This window comes from Colias croceus, chromosome 9 (genome assembly GCF_905220415.1).
Source record: "Colias croceus chromosome 9, ilColCroc2.1".
Lineage (NCBI taxonomy): Eukaryota > Metazoa > Arthropoda > Insecta > Lepidoptera > Pieridae > Colias > Colias croceus.
The window spans coordinates 10,167,577-10,192,155 of NC_059545.1; the positions used below are offsets into that span (position 1 = coordinate 10,167,577).

Sequence of the window (24,579 nt, forward strand, 5' to 3'; positions counted from 1 at the left end):
TACTACAAAATTCAATAAAAATTTAATCAAAACTAGTTACTTTAATGTTTTTACTAACTTTTAGTAATAATTGTAAGTTAATAAGAAGTACTACCGAGTAGATATGAATTAAACAAGAATTTACGCTTTTCCTGTGAAATTTAAATGATTTCTTAAAAAATGCTAAAAAATTAGAAAGAACGTTTCCATAAAAAAAATTGAACTTTTTAATAAAGGGTCCTTCTCTTGCCTTAAACACTGTTTGCATCCAGTCTGGCATACTCTAGAAGACATTTTTGGAGACCACTTGAGCTATAGTGTACCAAACGGCCCCAGCTGTATTTCTAAGCTCATCTAACATTAGTGCTGGGTTGGAATCGAACTTTATGTTTCTTTTAAGCATGTCCCAGATGTGTTCTATTGGATTAAGATCCGGGCTACGAGCTGGCCACTCCAATTTTTCAATAATAACCTCTTGAAGGTACTCTTATACGTATCGTACGACACGCGGACGTGCGTTATAGTGTATAAGTAGCAAATTTTCTTCACTGATAAACCTGTAATAGGGCTGAAAATGTTCCTGGAGAATTTCCTCGATGTACCTGATCAAATTTAAGCCATTATCTACGATAAATAACTCCGTGCGAGCATCGAAACTTATACCTCCCCATACCATTATTGACCCTCCATGAAAAATCGCATTTTGAGTGTGGTGATGTGTGAAAACCTCTCTTCTCGTCTCCTCTATACTGACTGTTGGCTATCAGAAGCTCGTAAAGTGCCTTAGCAGCCATCTGTGAACACCTCACGAGCGCACTGGCTGTGGGTCCAGTTTTCATGTTCTCGTGCAAAACGAAGACGTGCTTCTCTGTGATGTCTGAGGAGTTCTGGACGGCGTGCTGGTCTGAAAACCTTCAAATTAACTTCTTTCATTAGTCTTCTCACCGATTGCTCACTCACATTTATTATCCTGGTGTTTTAGAGCCGGTGGCGTATCCTAAAAACTGTCAGAAAGCCATTTCTGAGTATCTCTCGAACAATAAACGGGTCTTCTCGAGCTGATGTGCACCTCACACCTTCATTTCCTGGTCTGCACATGTGGCTGCCAGTCTCCTGGTATCTTCTCCATGCATAGTGCATCGCTGAACGAGGTACGTACTGTACATTAGGTACTTTACGTTGCGGCAGTCATTGGTCTAACATTGTGATGGCCTGAGTAGGTTGTTCAGATGTTAATGGCATTTTTAATTGTTTGTTATGATCATTGACTACAGTACAACAATAACAATAACTTAAACGGCATAAAAGATATCGAAAAAAGTTTAAAACGAACAATTCGTAACTTCGGCTTAACCGCACAAATCACAAATTTCGAATAACTCTTCAAAAGTGGTAAAAGATTATTCTGAAACTCAATGATTTCTTACCATAAAATTAAACAAATAATATGTTAACATATCTGCATACAAAAAAATCGTGAAAAACACTTCAAACTTTTTTTATCGGCAAATTTGTAAGTGGCCAAGATTCCGTGCCGGTGAGTACACGCCGTACGTAGCGCACAGGCTTACCGAGATCACCGAGTTAACAAACGCAAAGCAGTGGCGATGGGTACCAACGGACAAGAATGTAGCGGACGCAGCCACACGAGCAGGAAATACCGCACTCACAAGCACGAACAGCTGGTTTAGGGGACCGCGATTCCTATTAGAATCGCCCGACACGTGGCCCCAAGAGAGCGTAGGAAAATCAACAACAATTTCACGCGAAATCGTAGCGCACGCGACGGAAGTAACGCCGCTAATAGACGTCACGCGGTTCTCGTCGTATACGCGGTGCGCAAGAACGTTAGCACGAGTCCTGTTGTTTGTCGCGAAATGCCGAAAACAACCGAAATGCCTGGACGTAACGTTAATCGAGCAAGCGGAGCGATTGTTATTAAAGCAGGCGCAACGAGAAAGCTTCGCAGATGAAATCAAGGCGCTCGATTGCGGCAGAGGCGTCCCGCGCACTAGCCGCGCGTTTAAGTTGAACGTTTGTATAGACGAAGACGGGTTATTGCGCTTGAGAGGACGGATTAACGCAGCCGACGTTCCGGAAATTAGAAAACGGCCGGTCCTACTCGATGGCAAGCACCCGCTCACACGTCTTATCGTTCTTAAGGAACACCGTGAAAACGCTCACATCGGTCGCGAACACGTAGTAAATAATTTACGGCAAAAATATTGGGTGATAGGCATACGCGCCGTGGTAAAATCAGTTATAGGTAAATGTGTCACATGCACGGTGAAGAGACGCAACCCAAGTGTGCCCATAAAGGGCAACCTACCGCGGGTACGACTAGACATGTATTCCCGTCCATTCGCGAGTACAGGGGTAGATTGTTTCGGCCCGATGACGGTCACGGTAGGTAGGCGCAGAGAGAAACGGTGGGGAATGCTATTCACGTGTATGACGACGCGCGCGATACATTTAGAAATTTTACATAGTTTGAGTACGGACTCAGCCATAATGGCATTGCGTAGGATGGCCGCGCGACGCGGATGGCCAGCGGTTATAATGAGCGATAACGGTACTAACTTTCGCGGCTCCGACGTCGAATTAAGACGCGCCTACGCAGAGTGGCTTCCAGAGTTGGAAGGATGCGCGCTGGGAAGAAGAACGAAGTGGAGGTTCATCGACCCGGGCGCACCCAACCAAGGGGGTAGCTGGGAACGACAAATTCGTACAGTAAAGAGCGCATTGTCGGTTATATTGAATGAGCAAGCACCCCGGGACGAAGTGCTACAGACGTTGATGAACGAGGTCGAGTTCACAGTAAACTCGCGACCGCTTACGCACGTTTCCGTCGACCCTGAAGACCCAGAGGCGTTAACTCCGAACCACTTCTTACTAGGAACGGCAGACGGTATGCCAGTGTTAGGATCCAGTAACCGGTTAGATAGGCGGGTTTGGCGAGTTTCGCAAGCGTTAGCCGACGCTTTCTGGGCTAGATGGGTTAGGGAATATTTGCCTACGCTTACACCTAGGGGAGACGCGGTACGGTCGACGCCAAACGTTAAGGAAGGGGACGTAGTGTTGATAACAGACGGAATATTACCGCGCAACGTGTGGCCTCTAGGGCAAGTAGAACGTGTGTACGAAGGGACGGACAAGGTGGTGCGAAGCGCCGACGTAAGGACCAAAGGGGGGATTTTAAGGCGACCCGTGAGGAGGTTAGTCGTCCTCCCGATAAATGAGGGCTCCGAGGTTCTGCGCCGGGGGGAGGATGTTACGGACGACAACCTAATCCTATAATGTAAATAGTCTCACCACCTATAGTTGTCTAAGTGATTTTATTGTTTAATGTCATTCGTGTGTTTTATTATATACAGTTTAAAGTATTTTTGTGTTATGTGTAATTCAATTAGAGAATTTTATATTTTATCATTGTATGTAACGTAGTAATGTATTCGGTAGACGCACGATAGTTTTACCACCGTCGGGTGTATACTCTGTAAAAATGCACCTCTAGCCTACGGGGTACGGCGTCTTACCCACCGTCGGGAGTAATCCCTATAGTCTTGTATAAAGTAGGCGACTTTTGACCGTAAAAGACACCACTCACCACTAGTCAAGAGCTCGTCACTTGAGCAAGAAGCAAGAAGTCTCGCGGTCAACAGTCGTCGTTCAGTATACCTATCTATTGCAATATTACCTAGCTATTGTAAATATTAAGAAGAAATACAGTCCGCTGAATAAAGAAAAAGGAGGGTTTTAATTGCATCCCCAATAGGCCCCCCATAGAGGTTGGTCCTAGTATCACTACATAGTATAAAACAAAGTCCCTTTCTCTGTCCCTATGTCCCTTTGTATGCTTAAATCGTTAAAACTACGCAACGGATTTTGCGGTCTTTTTTAATAGATAGAGTGATTCAAGTAGGCTTTAGTATATATAATATAATAGACATAGGTTTTAGACAAAGCGGGCGAAGCCGCGAGCGGTAAGCTAGTTTATTTATAAAACAGACTAGAATTAAACACACATTCATCAAAATACAGCAACAATAACTGAAATACATTCAAACTGAAGCGGTAGACCATTTTCGTTGCATTTCGACGTACATATTTGTACAAAACTCGCAAAAACCATTGAACGTGTTCTAGTTTTAAATAGTTGGTATTTTATTATTTTCTAAACACGAAACTTCGATGTGGTAACAAATATATGCTTGGTAAATAGTATTAGAGAGTAAATAGTATAAGGTCTCACCACTGAGCCACCACTGTACTAGTAGAGCAGTGGTGGCTCAGTGGTGAGACCTTAGACTTCGAATCGATAAGTTCGTGGTTCTTGACCAGGCGAGCGCGCAGGAAATAAATTGATTTTTCAATTTATCTGCGCATGTTGTAACATCACCACTGCTCGAACGGTGAAGGAAAACATCGTGAGGAAACCGACATGTCGAAGAATTAAAAAGTTCGACGACATGTGTCATCCGCCAACACGCACTTGGCCAGCGTGGTGGATTATGGCCTATACCCTCATAGGAGGCCCGTGTCCCAGCAGTGGGAACGTATATGGGCTGATGATGATGAAATAGTATTATGTGTGCCTAAATATAAAAATATGACGAATTTGTGTCAGTGAAAAAAAGATGTGTGTTATTATAGTTAGGTGATGAGCTGACACGACTCTCTTTTATATTTAAGTGATGTATCAAATTGTGTAGGTATAATATTATGTAGTCTGATAAAAATGATGTATGGAAACTCTACCTTACTTCTAATGACGTTTTCAACGATACTGGGACAGACAGACGGACGGACGGACGGACGGACTCACTGAACGAATTTATAAGGGTTCCTTGTCGGACCATAACAAAAAAATTAAACTAAGTCGAGGTACCTATCGACTCACTACAATATGATGGAAAAATTTCCCAATTTTAAATGAATATACTGTAATATCAAGTTCGACAAAAAAAAAAAAAAAAACAAGTTTGAAAACGTAAACAACTTTTTACTCAGTATGAAGTATGAAAATATTTTTCTCTTTACAATATTTTCAATTTGTTATTAGGAAAATTATTGCCTCTACGTATTGCGGTTTATAAAAGCAAACTTCAATAAATGTGTACTTTTTAATATCAATGCAAACATCTCTAATTGGTATCGTTGAAGAGTATCTGATAAATATTCTAAATTGGCGTTAAATTTAACTATATTTCAGGAGAATTCTTCTGAAATGTAGCATGTACAATGAACATTGTACACTATATAGAGCAATGTTTAGGTTTAAACAAGTCTATATATCTGCGTTAAAAACAACCGACTTCAAACTTGCACTTGCAACATTTACAAATACAGACAAAAATGCTCATAAAAAAAAAACTACTGGGTCTATCCGAATAAAATTTTTATGAGACCAATTCGACAACATCCCGCATCGAACAAAAAAAGAATCACGTAAATCGGTTCAGAAGCCTCGGAGTAATCGGTGTACATACATAAAAAAAAACATACCGGCCGAATTGATAACCTCCTCCTTTTTTTGAAGTCGGTTAATGACAAGCATTGTTTTGTAATATGTTATTTTTGGTCCCTAAAATATTATTAATTATTATTCATAATTTAAAAATTGTGAAATTACAATTATACAGTGAGCACAATACCTACATAAAAAAGAGTGTGTGTACTTAAGTACACGCGTTAGAAGTTATACTTCTTTGGCGTATGGAAAAAAAATTTTCATACCACCTAGAACTAACTTCATGCTGTTAAATTTAGGTATCGGTGTGCGCGCGCATCGTAAAAATTCACTCTCATCATTTTTCTCCATCAAGCCAAAAGAAGTATAACTTCAAAAAAAATGTGTGCGCGTACTAGTTTATACATGTAAGTGAAACTTCTTTATGACCCTGTTTTTCAAAAAAAAATTTACTATATGCAACTTTACAGAAATACGTCTAATCACGCGTGGTAGGGATAAGAAAAAGATGGCGCGTAACGGAAAAATGTCACGCGTAATTTTTTTCCAACCCCGATAAAGAAGTTTCATTATCATGGGAAAGCGGATATCATATTTATATATACATATTATATAGTAAATATCAATTATTATAGATAATATAATCAAGTCAAAAACTCAAAATGTTATTTCAAAAAGTATACAAACCGTAAAACGGTGAAATTAAAAAAAACAAATTAAAAATTGCTCGTGGTCAAAGCTTACGTTTAAAACAAGGGGTTTTAGCAAAACATAACATAAACATAAGGGAGATAATTGCGGTCATTTGGGCCGCGAATTATCTGTGTGGGTAAAGAAATGCTTGCATGCGCTTGGAGGGTTGACTTTAGGGTTGGAAATTTTAATTTAAGAATATTTTTTTAGGTTACAAACTGGCGCAGAAAATTTAGCAAGAGGTATCATGAATTTTCTGTAATGAAGATTTTTTAGTTTCTGTACCTATATTACAAAAAATTTGAAAATGTTGGAAAAAACTTTCGCTATACTGTTAATATCGAGAAAATAAGTTAGAAGAAGTATAAAAAATATCGCAATCATCTTGGATAAATTGTTTACTGGAACTTTTAATGGCTTGTTTTTGCGTGAAAATCGACACTTCTAAATGCCACGTCACTTTGTAAGTGCCTGAAATCTAGAGGATGACCTTTTCAGACGCAAATGGGTTTGGGTTCGAACCCGTTGTGTTTATTTGAAATTCGCTATCGATACTGAGGGTCAAAAAGTATATGAATAGAAGAAATTTTAATTCATTTTTTATAATAAAATACGCATTGTATTTTCTTGTGTTTGATTTTACGAGGATTTAGAATAAATTGCGTTTAAAATCCGTTTACGTCTCTAATTTCTTAAAATATAAAATTTTCGTTAAAAACTTGCATGCAAATAAGTTGAAACTGGCTTTATTTAAACCAAAATATAATTTATTTTAAAAGCATTATTATATGCAAAATAGGCTTGACCAGTATTATAAAACCTAATCATACGTTCAGAATTAAAATAAAGGATAACTGTCCTATAAATAATATTATTAAAACTGTTCAGAGCGGGGGAGTACAATAGTATAATAGAATGTAGATTTTAAGGGATTTACCGAATTAAATTAGATGGTAGAGTGACGCTTGTAATCCGATGTCATTCAATGTGAATGTGATATTGTTTGCAAATATTTCGTATATTATTATCGAGACCCATGTAATCCATATAGACACTGGGATTACTTCGCTAATACGAAAATATATTATTTTGGTTACTTTATTGTTTTTCCTTATATTTTACTTGATCATTTATGATATTGTGTACGGTCTGATACGCCGAAATATTTTTCTTTATACTAGGTACTATGTATAGTGCGTTCTTAGGAGATTAATGGTCGATTTCTGAACAATGACCTATTATACTAGTAGACGCGGCATACGCCAACATCATTGCACTAAAAAACAGCGTAATTAATACATACCTACTTACTAACGCATTATCACCAATACAGTTGTTCTCTCTTTCACTCTCACGCACGAGACATAATACATGTCTCACTCATGTACTTCGTAATAACAACTGCCGATTAAATTACAAAAAGAACGTCCAGCCACGACGCTGAATGGTGCGTGACTAAGTGAAACTCGGGCACTTACCTGAGTTTTTTCTTGCCAAAATAGAGAGCGGGTAACGTATCTAGCTCTTTTATATATCATAGTTTCTGAATCGATTATTTGATGCAAAGAACATCTCAAATCATGCTTAACTGCAATTTTCTTATAAGTGACAAAAGCTTTCTCAAAATTATCAAATCAATAATCAATTATCGATTCAGTCTTTAAGCCAGATATTTTGATTTATTACTTAAATAAAAACTAATTCATCTAAATAGGTACATTTTTTGTAGTACACCTTACAGAATTTGTTTGAATTCAAATTATTACCTAAGTAATGGGTATCCTTATTTTATACCTTGCAATCAGACGTTGTCGTCGTAAATTAATACCATAACATATCCGATATTCCGATATCAATTTCAAACACGAAACTTAATGAATATAATATGTATCAACATGACGTCATGTCAAATTCAATATGAAAGACGTAAATAGAAGATGCATTAAATATAATGCATGTCTGAGATATTTCGATATTAAACACCTTCACTGTGTTGTGGAAGTTAGGGTTGTCACCTCTTATAAAATGGATATAATAAATTACCTCCAAAATAGTCTTTCTTATTTAGAAAAGATGTTTTTATTTGCTAGTACTATTAACATGTTTATGTACATTAAAACTCAGTTTATTTGACTCGAATGAATAGAAATTTATAATAGACGTAAGTAATATAGTAGGTAGTTATTATAATATACTACAATGTCTTTGAACATCTCCAGAACAAATAAAGATAATTTTCCGATTGTGTTTAAATCTTTAACCCTTTGCGATTTGTTTTTAACATAAATACTTGTAACTAAAATAGTCGATGCAACTGTTGGCAGCCCTAGGTAATATCCTGTAGAATTTTTGTTGTCAATGTCATCAATATATCAAATACTAGCTTCCGCCCGCGACTCCGTCCGCGCGGATGTCGGTCTTCGCGTGGATGGTTTATTTCTCCATTTTGAGTAGGTACCTCTGACAATAAAATCTTATAAATCTATTGGACCCAATTCCCAAATACGGCTAGGCCTATAATAATACGCAACGTGTGTTCGCGGTTCTACGGAACAACGTTTATGGATAAAACTGAAAAATTAAGATTAATAATTTTTTTCTACGTATTTTTCCAGGATAAAAAGTATCCTATTTTACGCCCAGGATAATAAGGTATAATTATACCAAGTTTCATCGAAATCGAACCGCTAGTTTTCACGTGATGCCATCACATACAGACAGACAGACAGACAGACAGACAGACAGACAGACAGACATACAGACAGACAGACAGACAAAAAAATTTTTAATCACATATTTGGGTTTGGTATCGATCCAGTAACACCCCCTGCTATTTATTTTTTCAATATTTTCAATGTACAGAATTGACCCTTCTACAGATTTATTATATGTATAGACTAGCTTTCCGCCCGCGGCTTCGCCCGCGCTGTCAAAGAAAAACCCGCATAGTTCCCGTTCCCGTGGGATTTCCGGGATAAAACCTATCCTATGTCCCGGGATAAAAAGTAGCCTATGTCCTTTCTCGGGTGTCAAAATATCTCTATACCAAATTTCATGCAAATTGGTTCAGTAGTTAAGGCGTGATTGAGTAACAGACAGACAGACAGACAGAGTTACTTTCGCATTTATAATATTAGTATGGATTATACACCTTGTATACATCACCTTTATCATATTATTATGTTACGGTTAAAGGTAGGTGTGAACATAAATCTAAGATTAACCAGCTGCTAAAACTATTTTTATGGTTTATTATTTACTTGATACAACCGCTTGTTTTATTTTTTGTAAACGTGAAATATCGAAAAATGCATCAATAACTTATATATCAAATTTTAAGTTGCAATTAGTTTAACTTATACAAAATAGTTTTCGAATTTAATTGTATAAATTGCACTGAGTACTAGTATCATTCCATTTTTTCTTGTGTAGAATATAGGTAACATTATGAACTTAAAAGGTGAATTCGTACGTTATTTTAAACTCTTAAATCTCTTTTGAATCCTCTTAAGAACCTAGGTAGTTTATATTTTTATATCATTTTATTACGTTATTTCTACAAATCAAAGTATTTAATATTTCCCTCGTGGATATAATGAACAAAAATATTCAGAACCTAAAGTATTTAATAACGGGTTCTGTTATTAAATATAAAATTAATTATGTGTCTCTCTCATTCACGAAATCTCTAAAGGAACATTTTGACAGTGAAGGAAAATTAACGACCTAGCTATAGCAAGAAATTATATTACCTACTACCTATAATTTTCGTAAGATATTTTTTTTTCGTGGCATGATTTATTACTTTTTTTCACTTTCCGTAAGTATATATCATTAGATATTCCTATATATTAGTTAGTAGTATACATATATACAAAAAGGTTCGAATGGAGGCCACGAACTGGGTGACGAAGCGTGAGACGACCTCCCACAAGATGGACAGACGACTTGGTCCGAGTGGCAGGGAGCCGCTGGATGCAGGCCGCCGGTGACCGATCGTATTGGAAATCCTTGAATGAGGCCTTTGTCCAACAGTGGACGTCCCATGGCTGAAACGAACAATACATATACAAAAGATGGCGTTGGGTTAGTCACATAAAACCGAAAGAGTAGAAGAATTCGATTGAAATCAGGCGGGATCACGGGTGGCCGAGAGGTTGGGCGTCGTCGCCCCGGCCGGGGCAAAGAGAAAGACGCGGGTTCGAATCCCGTCTCATGATCGATTATTTCTATTCATTAAAAATTTATCATTTAGTAAGCATTTGCATGCTAAAAACCAAATAACAAATTGTTTAAATTCCAATTCAATTATTAACAGAATATCATAGGTCAATTATTAACACCTGTTGACGTATATTCAAATTTTTACACTAGATAATTATATTCTCATAAAAAATATATACCGGCCGAATTGAGAACCTACTCTTTTGTTTTAAGACGACTAAAAAAGAACATTTACCTTTTAGCCGAGTAATAAATATTGTAACAACCTTGTTTATTTACAGGTATATATAATTGGTGCCCATGAAATACCAAATAAAGGTGTCAAGTTTAAAATAAACGTGTGAAAATAAAATGTCGATTGGTCTCCGAGCGGCCATATTTAAATAACAGAGCACGCTCCCAATAGCTAGTCCAATCGAGATTTTATATATATATATTTGGGGACTTTATTTATTCAGTTTGAAGTAGAGACATTGTTTTTATTGTCAGTTGCATATTGTACAAATTATTTCTGACAGTTTGACGTGAAACTTCTTTATCGGGGTTGAAAAAAATTTAGTGTTAACATTTTTTCGTTACGCGTGACATTTTTCCGTTGCGCGCCATCTTTTTCTTATCCCTACCAGGCGTGATTCGACGTATTTCTGTAAAGTTGCATATAGTAAATTATTTTTTGAAAAATAAGGTCATAAAGAAGTTTCACTTTTTACCGTGTGTACACACGCACACATTTTTTTTATCAATTACCCGCGCTTCATCTATTCGCAAAACGACATTTGCCCCAGCTTTACAGCAATTTTCCTGGACACAATTTTAACAAATTTAAAACCTTTGTCGATTTTTTAACTGCAACATAAAATAATTTACAATTAAATTATTTTCTGAGATGACTTCGCTTTAATCCAACTCTTCAGCTCTACAATTAGTATCCATACTAATGACATGTTAACTATAATGACATACTATTTGCATCAGAATATTTCGTATTACATAACTTTATCCGCAATCAATGAGATATTTGCATATATTGAATCTCATCGTACCTACACCTCTAGGCTCTATATCCGCACGGGTAATTGATATAATTTAATAGGTACCAATGGCAACGAAGGTCCGTTGCAATCTATTAAAATAGGGAGACGATTTTAATGAATTTTTTTTAAGTAATTTAGGAAGTGATTAATTAGACTTAAATCGAACATTCAAGATGTAATCTACTGAAAGGAATACTGCGTCCATCAGTAGAGGCAGGCAGACTAGGCGAGAATTTTATCACTCTCTTTGTCTATAAAAACTAAACTTCTTTTATAGTCACAGACAGTGATTATAAATATTATTATATCGAGATCTTCCACTTAAAATATTTTTATTATTTTTAACACATTGCATAATTCATAAATGTATATTTTAAGAAGGCAACTTTAAAATACATTTGACACGTATGTTTGTACGGTTCTGGAATTTTGCATATTTTCAAATATAATATTGCATCAAAGCAATACATACATACTCGTATACATACAATAGATATTGAGTGGGTGTGTGCATGTGTGAAATTGTTAATCAGATTTTGTTTTATTTATTCCGACTAGGCTGGTTGCAGAGCTTGACCGACCGTTAATGCGTACCGTCCGCGTCGGTCCTGACGATACGCATCAACAATTGTATGAATATGACACTACTACGCATGACGATACGCTATGAACGGTTTTATGAATTTCCATACATATGACAAGCGCGACTGACGTACGCACTGATGGTCGGTCAAGCTCTGCAACCAGCCTTAAAACTAGAAAATATAGATCATGCGTATGAGACGGAATCAACGTATTTATTATTTATAACGATTTATCATTCTATATAAATAAATAAAATTTAAATACTCTAGGCCTTCAGTAAAATATATACCAACTACAAAATAATACAAGATATATTGGTACAATTTGTAACTTGAGGCAACGAACTCACAGAAAGAGAAATACTACATAATTTTCTAATCAGATCATTTATTCCCGATAACCGACTATATAAATCACACAGTTGTTCGTGCTTCTAATGGGTTCGTTTACATTATATTTATTTCAACTACGAGAGTAATTCGTATTCAATATCATTCATGAATCTTGATTGATTGAAGCTACGTGTTTGTGACTTGTACAGTCGCGTACAAAGTTAAAAATATAGGTACCTACTTATTATTATAAAAAAAATATTATAATAAAGTGTCGATTGCTCTCCAAACGGCCATTTATAAGTAACGATATACCAATATTGTTACAAAATATTACATCACTGGGGTGTGGCGTGACCACAGATTAAAATAATTTACTTTTTTTTCTATTAGGTTCTTTTATTTCTTTAGAAATGATGAAAGAATATTAAAAATATATTTTTAAATATCGATAAAGTAATTTCAAAGACAAATTCTAAATTACTTTAATAGAAGATTAGTATAATACATTGAGATATACATATGGAGACGACACCGCCTACACCACTTATGTCCCGCTCTACATACGCCATATGGCGTAACTGCACGCTCATTTTTTATTTGTTTTAAAGTGAAACGCATCAAATATGCCTTCGTGTGTGTTATGATATTGCACAAATAATACGGAAAAGGAATAACTTTCATCGGTAAGTACCTAACTAGATAATAATTTTTAAAACTCAGAGCAAAAATGGCGCACAGATTTTGTTCGTGGTGTCTCCTCCATACGTAGTAATATTATCTCAATGGTATAATATGACATAATTGTACCACAAATTATTAAATAGGTACTGCGTAAGTTGTATTAAAAGGAACTTGGAGCGGTTTTGATAAATTATCCTTGTCATGGAATTACTAGTGCAGTTTCATTAATCTACTATAGAGACTTAATTCCCTATCGCATTTTTTATTCTGTGTAAAAATGGAGAACACAATTTGTTTCGTTAAGAACTCCATCGTTGTAAACCGATTTGGTAAATTGATTTTGAAAGCTTTTTCAGATTGTACCATCTTAATATAAAATTATTATTTTACCTAAAACTGAACATTTTGATAATATGAGCTAAGTTCAAATGGCCTTAAGTTTAATAGAGAGCTATATTCACTCGGATTATATTTATAAAACTGTAGTTACATTAGTACTTGAAAATATTACATGGCTTGTCTATTGGTCGTAGAAATGGTACTTTGAAAGCATTAAGAAAGCGCCTACTAAAAGGCCATACAAAATAGTGCATATAAGTTACACTAGTCACTAATTGTTTAAGCTTGAAGTCTCACCAAGGCTGTAATTATTTTTCTAGAACAATCGACAATTTGCGTCATTTACAGACAACGGTATTACCGGCACGAACGTTCCGAGTAAGACGGTATCGTAACTGCTTTGCACATGCAAAATACTCATTTTAGTGTCTAGCTGCTTGCTGGGCTAAGTTATAAGCGAAGTCGTTTGCTAGTAATGTACAAAAATGAGGTAGAGAAGGTGATATTGGAATCATGTTTATGGATGATGATGATGATGGAGTTACTTGCCGGTTCTTCTCCATAGATATCTACTGCTTTCCGAATCGGTGGTAAATGTTAAAAATATGTTATGACGATTCAAAAGTTTTTTAAGAAGTCTAATTGAATAAATAAATGTTTGAGTTTGATGATGGTGATTTATGGATGAAGAAGTTTTCCGGCATCTAGTATTAACAGGTTGTTAACAACTACATTGTTATCATGTATTTCTGTAAACGTTTAAGATACAGCCAAAGCCTGAAACAAGTAATCAGGTTCGAAGAATTTTTCGTAAAAATGGGGATTTGTGCTGCTAAAAATACAATTCTTATGATTCTGATTCGAAGCGAATAATTTCATAAATTTTTAGTTTAATCTCTGTCGAGTTAAAAATATTATGAACTGTGACTTCTCCATCTTGAATTTAATATATTTCACATGATATCTCAAAAATAGGTACTTTTAAAAACCCTTTTCACACGATATCTTAACAATACTTTAAGTCTTTTTATGGATATAGAAAACCGCTTAAGGTCAAGTGAACATCAATTCTTTCGCTTATCGCTTAAGGTTCGATAGCAATGCAGCTTAAACGAATACTTCGTAAATCCATTTCGCAAGCATATAGTTTATATTCTAAGCTGTAAAATGCGCTACAATCTCCTTTGTTGCCGATATTACCACACGAGTGTATATGCATGCCTCATTCTGTTCGTAAAACTGAAGAGTTAACGTAATTTTCTGGTGATGTTGGTTATTTAACGTTTAAGAAAAATAGTTTTTTGTAAAAAAGTATTGCATTTTTTTTTAAGTTTGAGGGATCGCTTTTGATGGTCAGCAACACTATGTATTCTTTGTATGTTTATTAAATCCGGTCTTAGCGAGAATTTATATTCTTTGCTATAAGCAGGTATCTCCTCAGTTCTTCCTCTTTAGAGGCTTCAAAACATAACAATGCTAATGCATAACATACATATTTAGGTTCTAAGATAGGAAGATATTTTACTAGTTACTAGTTAATATATGTATATAATTTTAATTTAAACATATGGACAGAACGTCTACGTAACGCGATAAATAAGTTTAAAAGCTTAAGTTGGAATAATTAATTAAATAATACTCAGCTCAGTGGAAATAGAAATGCTTTTCCATAAGTTATGTAACTTAAGAGGCCTACACCACCGAAACTAGCGCCACCGAACATTTTATTTTTTTACTCCTTAACCAGATCAAATTTAAAAAATCTAGCTCGGTATTTTGCTAGTATATTACTTGTAGTATTTTTGGTATTACTTTTCACTATTCTAACTGTTCATTATTCTAGAGAACCGCCAAAAGCGGCCACTTTTGGCGGTAATCAAAAGTTCTCCTAATTTACCGAATGCAAAATAATGAAAAGTAATACCAAAAATACTACAAGTAATATACTAGCAAAGTACCGAGCTAGATTTTTTAAATTTGATCTGGTTAAGGAGTAAAAAAATAAAATGTTGGGGGGGCGCTAGTTTCGGTGGTGTAGTCGCATTTCTCTGTTCTTTATAGTTTCTATCATAATTTTTTACCTCCGATAAAGTTCCAGAGGGTATATTCTTAATTCTATTTTACTATAGTGTGACTCGAGTTTAAACTATACAGGCTTTTAAGCTATTGCATAGCTTCTATCGCGGTCCTTGAGCGCGGGGACCGAAGACCTCACGCTCCCCACTCCGACGGGCACGGAGGTGTGGCTTGAAGGTATGCCATGCTAATAGCTTTACCGCGGCAGTCCCCGAGTTTTTTTATACAAACCTCATCCTGACAAAAACAAAAGACATACTTTACACATATATACATACATACAAACACATAATGACATTGCGATTTATTTTTATGTTTATGTTGTTATTCCACTGAAAACTAATTAACAATCGCAAGTCGTGTCGCTCCGTCGCTGATCGTAGTCACAATGTAATATTCAAACAGTTATGCAAATTACAAATTCGGATAACAATAAAGACAACAATCAGGTATAAATCAGGATAATCTGATATTTACATTTACGACATCGTTTACATGTACAACTGTATTTAAATTGAGTAATTTGCGTTCAGTTTGCACGCAAAAACATTGGAAATACAAACATATTGCTTGATTTAATGAAAAAACGATTGAAGTTACAAATTCGTTTTCCGATTTATGAATATAGAGTGTTGGCTTAAGCTTGCTTATGTAACATGTGTATTTCACCCGCATTGCTCCGCTCCTGTTGGTCTTAGCGTGATGATATAATATATCCTATAGCCTTCCTCGATAAATGGCCTATTTAACACCGGAAGAATTTTTACAATTGGACCAGTAGTTCCCGAGATTAGCGCGTTCAAACAAACAAACAAACTCTTCAGCTTTATAATATTAGTATACACAATAGTTGACAATACACACAATATGTACCTAAAGAATAAAGATAAGATTTGGTACATATAAGATTTAGCCAAAAACGAAATAACCGATTGGAACAATAAATACTCTACCATAATATTATGCACAAATAATAATATATTCCTGAGTCACTGAGTGACATCAAATATTTTTTATGTTATCTAACTTCAACTCACAGCGAATATCTAGTAGATCTGTTTTCAAATCACAATCAGAAGGGGAACCGCGGCTATAAATAACTGAGAAATATCAATACTATACAAAAGTGGAATTAATGCAAATAAATTAATTAACTTGCCCCCTTCACAGATAAAGAGATCTCAATACAAGATACTCAACATTTGACTTAGTAAGTAACGTCCCCAAAGATTCCCAATAAATCTTATAATTAAATTACTAATTAAATTTTCAAAAGTTTTCGTTACACAAACAAGTCTTGATATTGGTATTGTGAAGAAATTCGATATTCTGTACATTGTTTGACAGTTTTAAGTGACACTCGTCTCGAATACTAAGTTTTTATTAATCAAAGAACTTTTGAATATCAGTTTGTCTTTTTTAATGTTCACTCTTATGTGATAAGGCCGCCTTCTGTGCTGTTTTTCTTTTAGAATAAGTTTTGTTTGTATTTTATGCATTTTGGCAGCACAATAAAGAGTATAAATAAATAAATAAATATTGAACTAGCTGGAGCCCGCGGATTCACCCATAACTTGGGTATAGAGTATTTACTATGTGCCAATTCAAACTTATGTACATAGTAGCCTTTGCTCGCGGCTTCGCTTACGTAGAAAAGGATCCCACATAATTACCGATTCATATATCCGGGATAAAAACCTTATCTTTTACTTTCTCGGCCCTCTTCTTGGTACGGTACCAAACAAACAACGGTACCTAATACAAATCGGTTCAGTGTTTGAGGTGTGAACAAGAGACACAGATATATTTTCTTTCGAATTTATCATACTATATAGTTGCACATATTTATCGTTTATCTATCGTTTGTAAAATTATCAAAATTAGATATAAGTATTAAATAAGATAGATAATCAGTTCATAGATATTTTATATTTCCAAATAACATTCCTTTTTAGTGACAGATTAGGATGGACAGTGATTGAGGTTTAGTTTCATTTCTTTCAAGGCTCTTTTTAATTTAAATTCTGCCCTTAGCAGGTTTTATAATTATTAACCTGTCACTCTCAGACCTTAGACGTAAATTACACATGGGCGTGAATAAAAAATAAAGCTGTTTTTTCATTAATTTATTAAATAAATGTATGTAATTATATCGTATAATCATTTAAGTTATCATTCAAACATAGAATTGATACATAAGGGCAAAATATGTATTTAAATACGTTATCTGCTGTACCTAATCATATAACTTACATTTTGCACATTTGCACTTAGTTAAGGTGCTTTTCCACCAATAATGTGCGAGCTAAATGTTTGTTTATTTAAAAACACATTCCTCGCTCCACAATCTCACACATTTATAGTGGAAAAGCACCCTTACATTTTAAAATAAGATAGTATGTGATTGATAATTCCTAATAACATTATACTCATATCAACTCTTTTCATATACTCTTAAATTTTACAACGCGTATCAATTAAACTAATACTCCCAATTCTATAAAATCATCAACAACCCCTTCCATCCTTTCATGCAATCGATCATCAACTCTAATCACCACATCACTCAAATCATCATTACCACTTGGCGCTTCATCACCACTCGCAAATAAAAACGGATACATAAATAACGAAAACATGAGTGCATAATCCAAACTTTCCTTGAAACTTTCTTCAAAACTTTCTCTAGGAAAAACTGATTCCACTTCTATGTGAAAATAGTTGAGGAATTTTGTAAATTCCTCATAGTACAAGTTCTTTAGATGGTGTAGATTTTCTTTCCGAAAGGGTCTGTCGCTGGCAGCATAAATGAAGTAAATGAGATCTATTATTGGATTCCCGTAGTATATTTGCTGGTAGTCGATCGGTATTACTTCGGTTAATTTGCCGTTCTGAAAACAATTAATTGTTAATAATTAATGTAATGTCAATAATATATTCTTATGTGGTCGATATTTTACTGTTAGGTATTTTTTTTTTTCATAATAATATTTGTTGTTTTGAAGCGAAAGCTCCTTTTCTCGGACAAATAGGTTTGGAACAGGTAACCTACATAATAATAATTAACCCCAAAATCATCTAAAAAACTATGAAATATGTAATTTTACATCGTCAGTACCATAATACCTATATTAATGTCAGTTAGCTTTGTCTTTTATAAATTAAATTACAAAGCCAAATAAAACCTGTATTCAACATTAATTAAAAACAAAAGGCTTATCCCATCATACTTTATTACATTACTCGATTAAAATGCAATTGTTTTATAAAAAAAAAATTCGAGTCCATTGAACGCATTCATCGCTAGTATTTACTCATCACTGATTGGAATTCGACAATGGATACGAGGTTATGTGATAATTCCGTTTGTAAGAGAAGCAAAATTGTGTTAAATATTTTATTCGTTGCGAGAATTGTTGTCAATAATTGACAAACCAAAGACTGGAATAGATTTATCTGGTCGACTGTATTTTCTATACATATAATAAATCTGTAGAAGGGTCAATTCTTTACATTAAAAATATTGAAAAAATAAATAGCAGGGGGTGTTACTGGATCGATACCAAACCCAAATATGTGATTAAAAAAATTTTTGTCTGTCTGTCTGTCTGTCTGTCTGTATGTGAAGACATCACGTGAAAACTGCCGGTTCGATTTCGATGAAACTTGGTATGATTATACTTTATTATCCTGGGCGTAAAATAGGATACTTTTTATCCTGGAAAAATACGTAGAAAAAAAATTAATCTTAATTTTCCAGTTTTATCCATAGAGGTTGTTCTGTAGAACCGCGAACACACGTTGCGTATTATTGCCTAGCCGTATTTGGGTCCAATAGATATTTATAAGATGTCATTGTCAGAGTTACTCAAAATGGGGAAATAAACCATCCACGCGAAGACCGACATCCGCGCGGACGGAGTCGCGGGCGGAAGCTAGTTTGGAATAAAATTGTCTATGAATACGATTAAAATTTAAATTCAAACATTAATAAAACACAACGTTAATTAAGTATAACGTATTAAAACTACTTCTGAACAATATTTGTTGTTTTATTTTGTACTAGTGGTCCGCCCCGGCTTCGCCCGTGGTACATATTTCGCAATATAAGGTAGCTTAGGTCCTTTCTCGGGTATCAAAATATCTCCATACCAAATTTCATGTAAATTGGTTCAGTAGTTTAGGCGTGATTGAGTAACAGACAGACAGACAGACAGAGTTACTTTCGCATTTATAATATTAGTATGGATTGTATTAACTCTACGTGTTCTAGAAGAATTTAGATTGTGTATAATCTGATAAAGAAATAACAGTAAATGCATATTTTATATTCTTACTTTTTCTCTGCGTTATTAAAAAGTTGGCACATTCCAACAGACGATCAATTATTTTCAAATATCATAATATATTTCTATATTACCTAATAATGCACAAGACATAATACAATGATGCAAGTTGGATGAACGTACCACGTGAAATGGAATAACTTTATCAAAAGCGAATTGGTATAACTTCGAGACATTTCATATTATCTTCAGACAGGAAAAGATGAGTTAACCCTACTCGAACAAGCCAAAGTTGATAAAAGACGATTCAAAACTTGACAATCGTAAAAAAATAATGCGTCCAGTGAACTGTGAACCTTTTAGAATGATGCATAATGAATAACCTTTTAACGGTCCGATTTTTGCTTCGAATTTTAGACTTTCGATTTTTAGTATTAAAATGTTTATGTGGGAGCGATGTTTTAAGCACATAATATATTAAGCGTATATTAATAAAGTACTTGAGTACCTATAATCTAATTTTATTCCTGACATTGGCATTATTTCTTTCTTCAAACTAGCTCTTTTGTTGGAGTACACTTCATTGAATTTTAGATGAGTTATAAAAAACTAACACTGAACTGTCGGTATAAATCCCTACTAATATTATAAAAGCGAAAGTAATTCTGTCTGTCTGTCTGTTACGCTTTCCCGCTTAAACCTTTCAACCGATTTTGATGAAATTTGGCACAGACAGTCTTTAGACCATGAAAAAGAACAAAGTCTATCTTTTATTGCGAAATATGTACCATGGGCGAAGCCGGGAAGGACCGCTAGTCATATACCTATAAAATAAATCAGTATCGTACAGGACATTACAACAGTACAGTTTTCATAAAAGAGAAAAATACGCGAACGTGAGTCGAGTCTCAAGTTTTCGAGTCATATGTATTTTCCTAAATGGACTTGCTATTTGTCATGTTCTTATTAACGCCCTTCTGATTTATATTGCGTAGAGTAGCGTTTGCACATATTATTATGGTAGGTAATGTAGTAATAAAGCATAGTATGTAAATTCGAAATACATATATGTACATACGTCATTTTTTTTTTCAAGTTACTAGTGTACTATAAAATAATGAGTAGGTAGTTATTATGTTGTCTTTAATAAGTATGTAACATTTAAATAAAATAAAATAATGTTAGTGTATTTTTTTAAAGTATCGGTTGCGCTTTCAATCGATTTGATTGGTTTATAAACTAATTAAACAAAATAAAAACAAACCTCATCTTTCCTCATAATATTATTCGTTTTAAAATCGCCATGGCACAAACATCTGATACTAGCCGTCGCTCCAGTCATATACAAGGGGTATTTTCTCAATGAAGTCGGTATAAACTTTCTAACACTCGATTTTTTGTCTTCACTCAAATTAGAAATCGATATTTCGCACATTCTCTTCACTAAATCATCCCAATACTCGTCATAGACAAATGATTGTTTTATCGTCCTTATGTTGTTATCAAAATATTCAGGCTTTTTCTTTTCTAGTACAAAAGATAAGGCATGGAATTTTGCAAGTTCTTTAAGCGACATTTCTGCAAAGTCCAGAGTTAAAAGATCAAATCTGTTTCCTGGTTTGTAGCCTTTCTTTACTAAATTCTCTAATATAATCGTGGTTGTACTAGTTTCTTTATAACTGTGTACGATTTTTAACCTTTCTTCAATGGGAATGTTGGCATTGATTTGTATATCATTAAATATTTCAGCTAGTTCATTATAAAAGAATGCTTCCTTTGCATACACTTCTCGTATAGAATATATTTTGAAGTCGTCATTATTTATAATCTGTTTCAGAAATATGTTTATTTCCTTATCACCATTCACAGTTTCACCTGTTATGTTCAATTCGTATAATTCTCCCAAAAAGTTGTTGCCGTTTGTGGAAATATTGTTAACACTAACGTCATATTTAATGTATCCCTCATTTTTCACGATTTCTTTTATAGAAGATTGTATATCGGGAGGAAAATCCTCTAAACTAACTTCATTGCGTTTTTCCATAACAACTCAATGTAAACAACCCGTGAATCATAAACTTTTTACATTTATTCGTATAATAATACACTAATACCACTACTATTTTGAGGTTATGATTTATAAGTCAACAAACGATCAAAAAACTAATACTTTAACACACACTGCATACTTTGTTATATCGCTTTAGCGTTTCCACAAATATTTATCAAGTAATCTATGATAAAATAAGGATCACGTGGGAAAGATCTGACATACGTCATTGACCTTGCACGCACTTATACTGCGCGGTAAAATAAACTAGTATGTAACCTGTTGTATACTTTTGACTCTTGTGGTATTTATATGTGTATTGATGTGTACCAGGAACATTCTATTTAACCTCTCATAGTCCTATGACTTTTTTAATATTTTGTTATAAGTAGCTGATTTTTATAAGTCGAGTTATGCACTTATGTTTAAAATTTCAATAAACTATAATTTAGATTTAGAATTTTTTCTTTTAATAAAAAATCTTAAAATAAACGAGTACGTATGACTTTAACAATAAATTTGTCGAGAAAATGACCAAAATGTAGATAACTGTATCTACATTTTGGTCATTTTCTCGTGTCCACTGTCCATGTTAAATAAAAAAAAGAAGATAATTTGACATTGACACGAGCGAGATATCATTGGCGAAGTCCCTTGGCGAATGGGACCATAAACAAAGAAGAAGAAGAATTATGAGCTTACTAAATATGCAATACGAATCACGCACAACCACTTTCATTCCTCTTAATTTTAAAATATAACTTGATAATTCGGTCTTTTATAACTAACGAAAGAGAAGTATATATTATATATTTACATACTATATTATTATATGTTAGAGATCCAGTTTCGCGCTGATGCAATGTTGATACTAAATATTATATACAACATAAAATAAACAATATTTTATAATAATAGTAGACAACACAAATATATTTTAGCCGGCCCCTTGATTGCTCTGCTACTGCTATGCTCTAGCATTTAAAAATTTTATCTTCGAAAATTCAATCATATCATATATATATAAAGCTACACTACCACTCACTCACTGACTGACTGACATCGGGTTTCTCGGAAACTACGCGGAAAGTTGGGGGGATTTCGACGTGATCGTGTAGAGGTGCGCCGAGTGACCACCGGAAAAATATTGACATCTCCAACACCCTGGACAAGAGAGTGGACCCCTGGAGGTGCGCAGAAACGGTGCCACTTGGAGGGGGGGTGTCTGAACAAAAAATGCTCGGAACTGGTGGCGATTACCAGGGGTGGTGGAAAAATGGGGATTTTCGCGAAAACAAGATGGCCGCCGTACTTTGCTAAAATCGCCGTTTATGAATCCTTACGTCTCAAATTTGGCACACGTGCTCTGTTCGAGTCGGCAAATCGATCGGTGCCCTGTTCGAGTGGCTCCGGGCCCTGGTTTCCGACTTTCATACATTGGAAAATCCAACGGCCCGCGGAAACGGTGCGAGTTGGGTGGGGGGTCCCGGAACTAAAAATGATCACCACCCTGGGACGCTACCAGGGAGCCGTAGTGGGACGCTCGATTTTGGAATTTTTCCATTTTTGGCGCAAACATAAAAACGTAAATTTAGCCGAGGTGGCGCAACGCGGAAACACACTCTCACCACGTTTGTACTCGCCCAGCTCCCAGGATATCCAGAAAAATCCGAAATCTTGAACTTTCTCACAGCCCGCGGAGACGGTCAACGGCCTGCGCAAACGGTAGCAGCTACATCTGGGGTGCTCGAACTAAACTTGTAGTAGACCTCGAGCAATTACCACAGATAGTGAAAAAAATTCAAAATGGCGGAAAAAATGGCCGCCGCCATACAAATTCTAAAACGGCCATCGCTGGTCCGATCGCGCTGAAACTTGGCACAGGGGCTTTAATCGAGCCGCACATTAAGTTGGCATACTCATAATTGAGTTTCCATGGCTGGTTTCTGAGTTTCATACAACACAAAATTCGACGGCTCTCCGAAGCGGCGCCAGATAGCCGGGGGGTGTAGAACTAAAAAATGATCAGGAAGATGGGGTGCTACCAGGGCAATTGAGAAATTTCAAATTGGACGTAATTTTTTTTTTCAAAAATGGCCGATTTTTCGAGGCAAGATGGTGGCGCCGGTTACTTTACGATCGGTCTGAAAATTGACTTTTGTGCTCTGATCGGCCAGATTTACAAAACTGCATACTCCGAATTTCTCTCCGACCCCCGGTTTCCATTTTCCATACATCACATAATTCAACGGCTCTCTGAACCGGTGGCAGGTAGGTCGTGGTCGCCAAAGTAAAAAATGCTTCAAAACCTGGTCCGCTTCCAGATATATAAAAATTTTTGTTAAAAAGCGAAATTTTTTTTTCGAAAATTTTGTATGGAAATTTCCATAGTAGGAAGGGTAATAGGAATATAGCAATGGAAAAAGATGGCACCGCGGGCTGCTTGCTGCCCGCGCACCGCGCAACCTCGAAGTTCGACAGCCTCCCGGAGTAGAAAATATTTATTAACTTTTGAACTACCGCACGAGCCAAGCGAGCGAAGCGAGCGAGTCACGGCAGCGGCCAGCGTAAATATTCAAATAGGTAGCGAGGAGCGAAGCGACGAGCGTGTTAGGTTAACTTTTGAACTACTTACCGCACGAGCCAAGCGAGCGAAGCGAGCGAGTCGCGTCAACGGCCGGCCTAAATATTCAAATAGGTAGCGAGGAGCGAAGCGACGAGCGTGTTAGGTTAACTTATGAACTACCTACCGCATGAGCCAAGCGAGCGAAGCGAGCGAGTTGCGGCAGCGGCCGGCCTAAATATTCAAATAGGTAGCGAGGAGCGA

General features: G+C 35.5%; 3 protein-coding genes across 3 annotated transcripts in view; 2 read left to right on the forward strand and 1 right to left on the reverse strand.

Annotated features, from left to right (window-relative positions):
• Positions 1–24,579, forward strand: part of LOC123694586 — a 185,414-nt gene that overhangs the window by 15,225 nt on the left and 145,610 nt on the right. The window lies entirely within an intron of this gene.
• On the forward strand, positions 1,107–3,276 carry LOC123694585. Its single transcript, XM_045640052.1, has 2 exons — positions 1,107–1,130; positions 1,498–3,276. Exons 1-2 carry the CDS (start codon positions 1,107–1,109, stop codon positions 3,274–3,276), a joined length of 1,803 nt encoding a protein of 600 aa, XP_045496008.1.
• LOC123694594 lies at positions 17,766–21,927 on the reverse strand. Its single transcript, XM_045640065.1, has 2 exons — positions 20,967–21,927; positions 17,766–18,307 (listed from the first exon to the last, which is right to left on the reverse strand). Exons 1-2 carry the CDS (start codon positions 21,744–21,746, stop codon positions 17,894–17,896), a joined length of 1,194 nt encoding a protein of 397 aa, XP_045496021.1. The 5' UTR covers positions 21,747–21,927; the 3' UTR covers positions 17,766–17,893.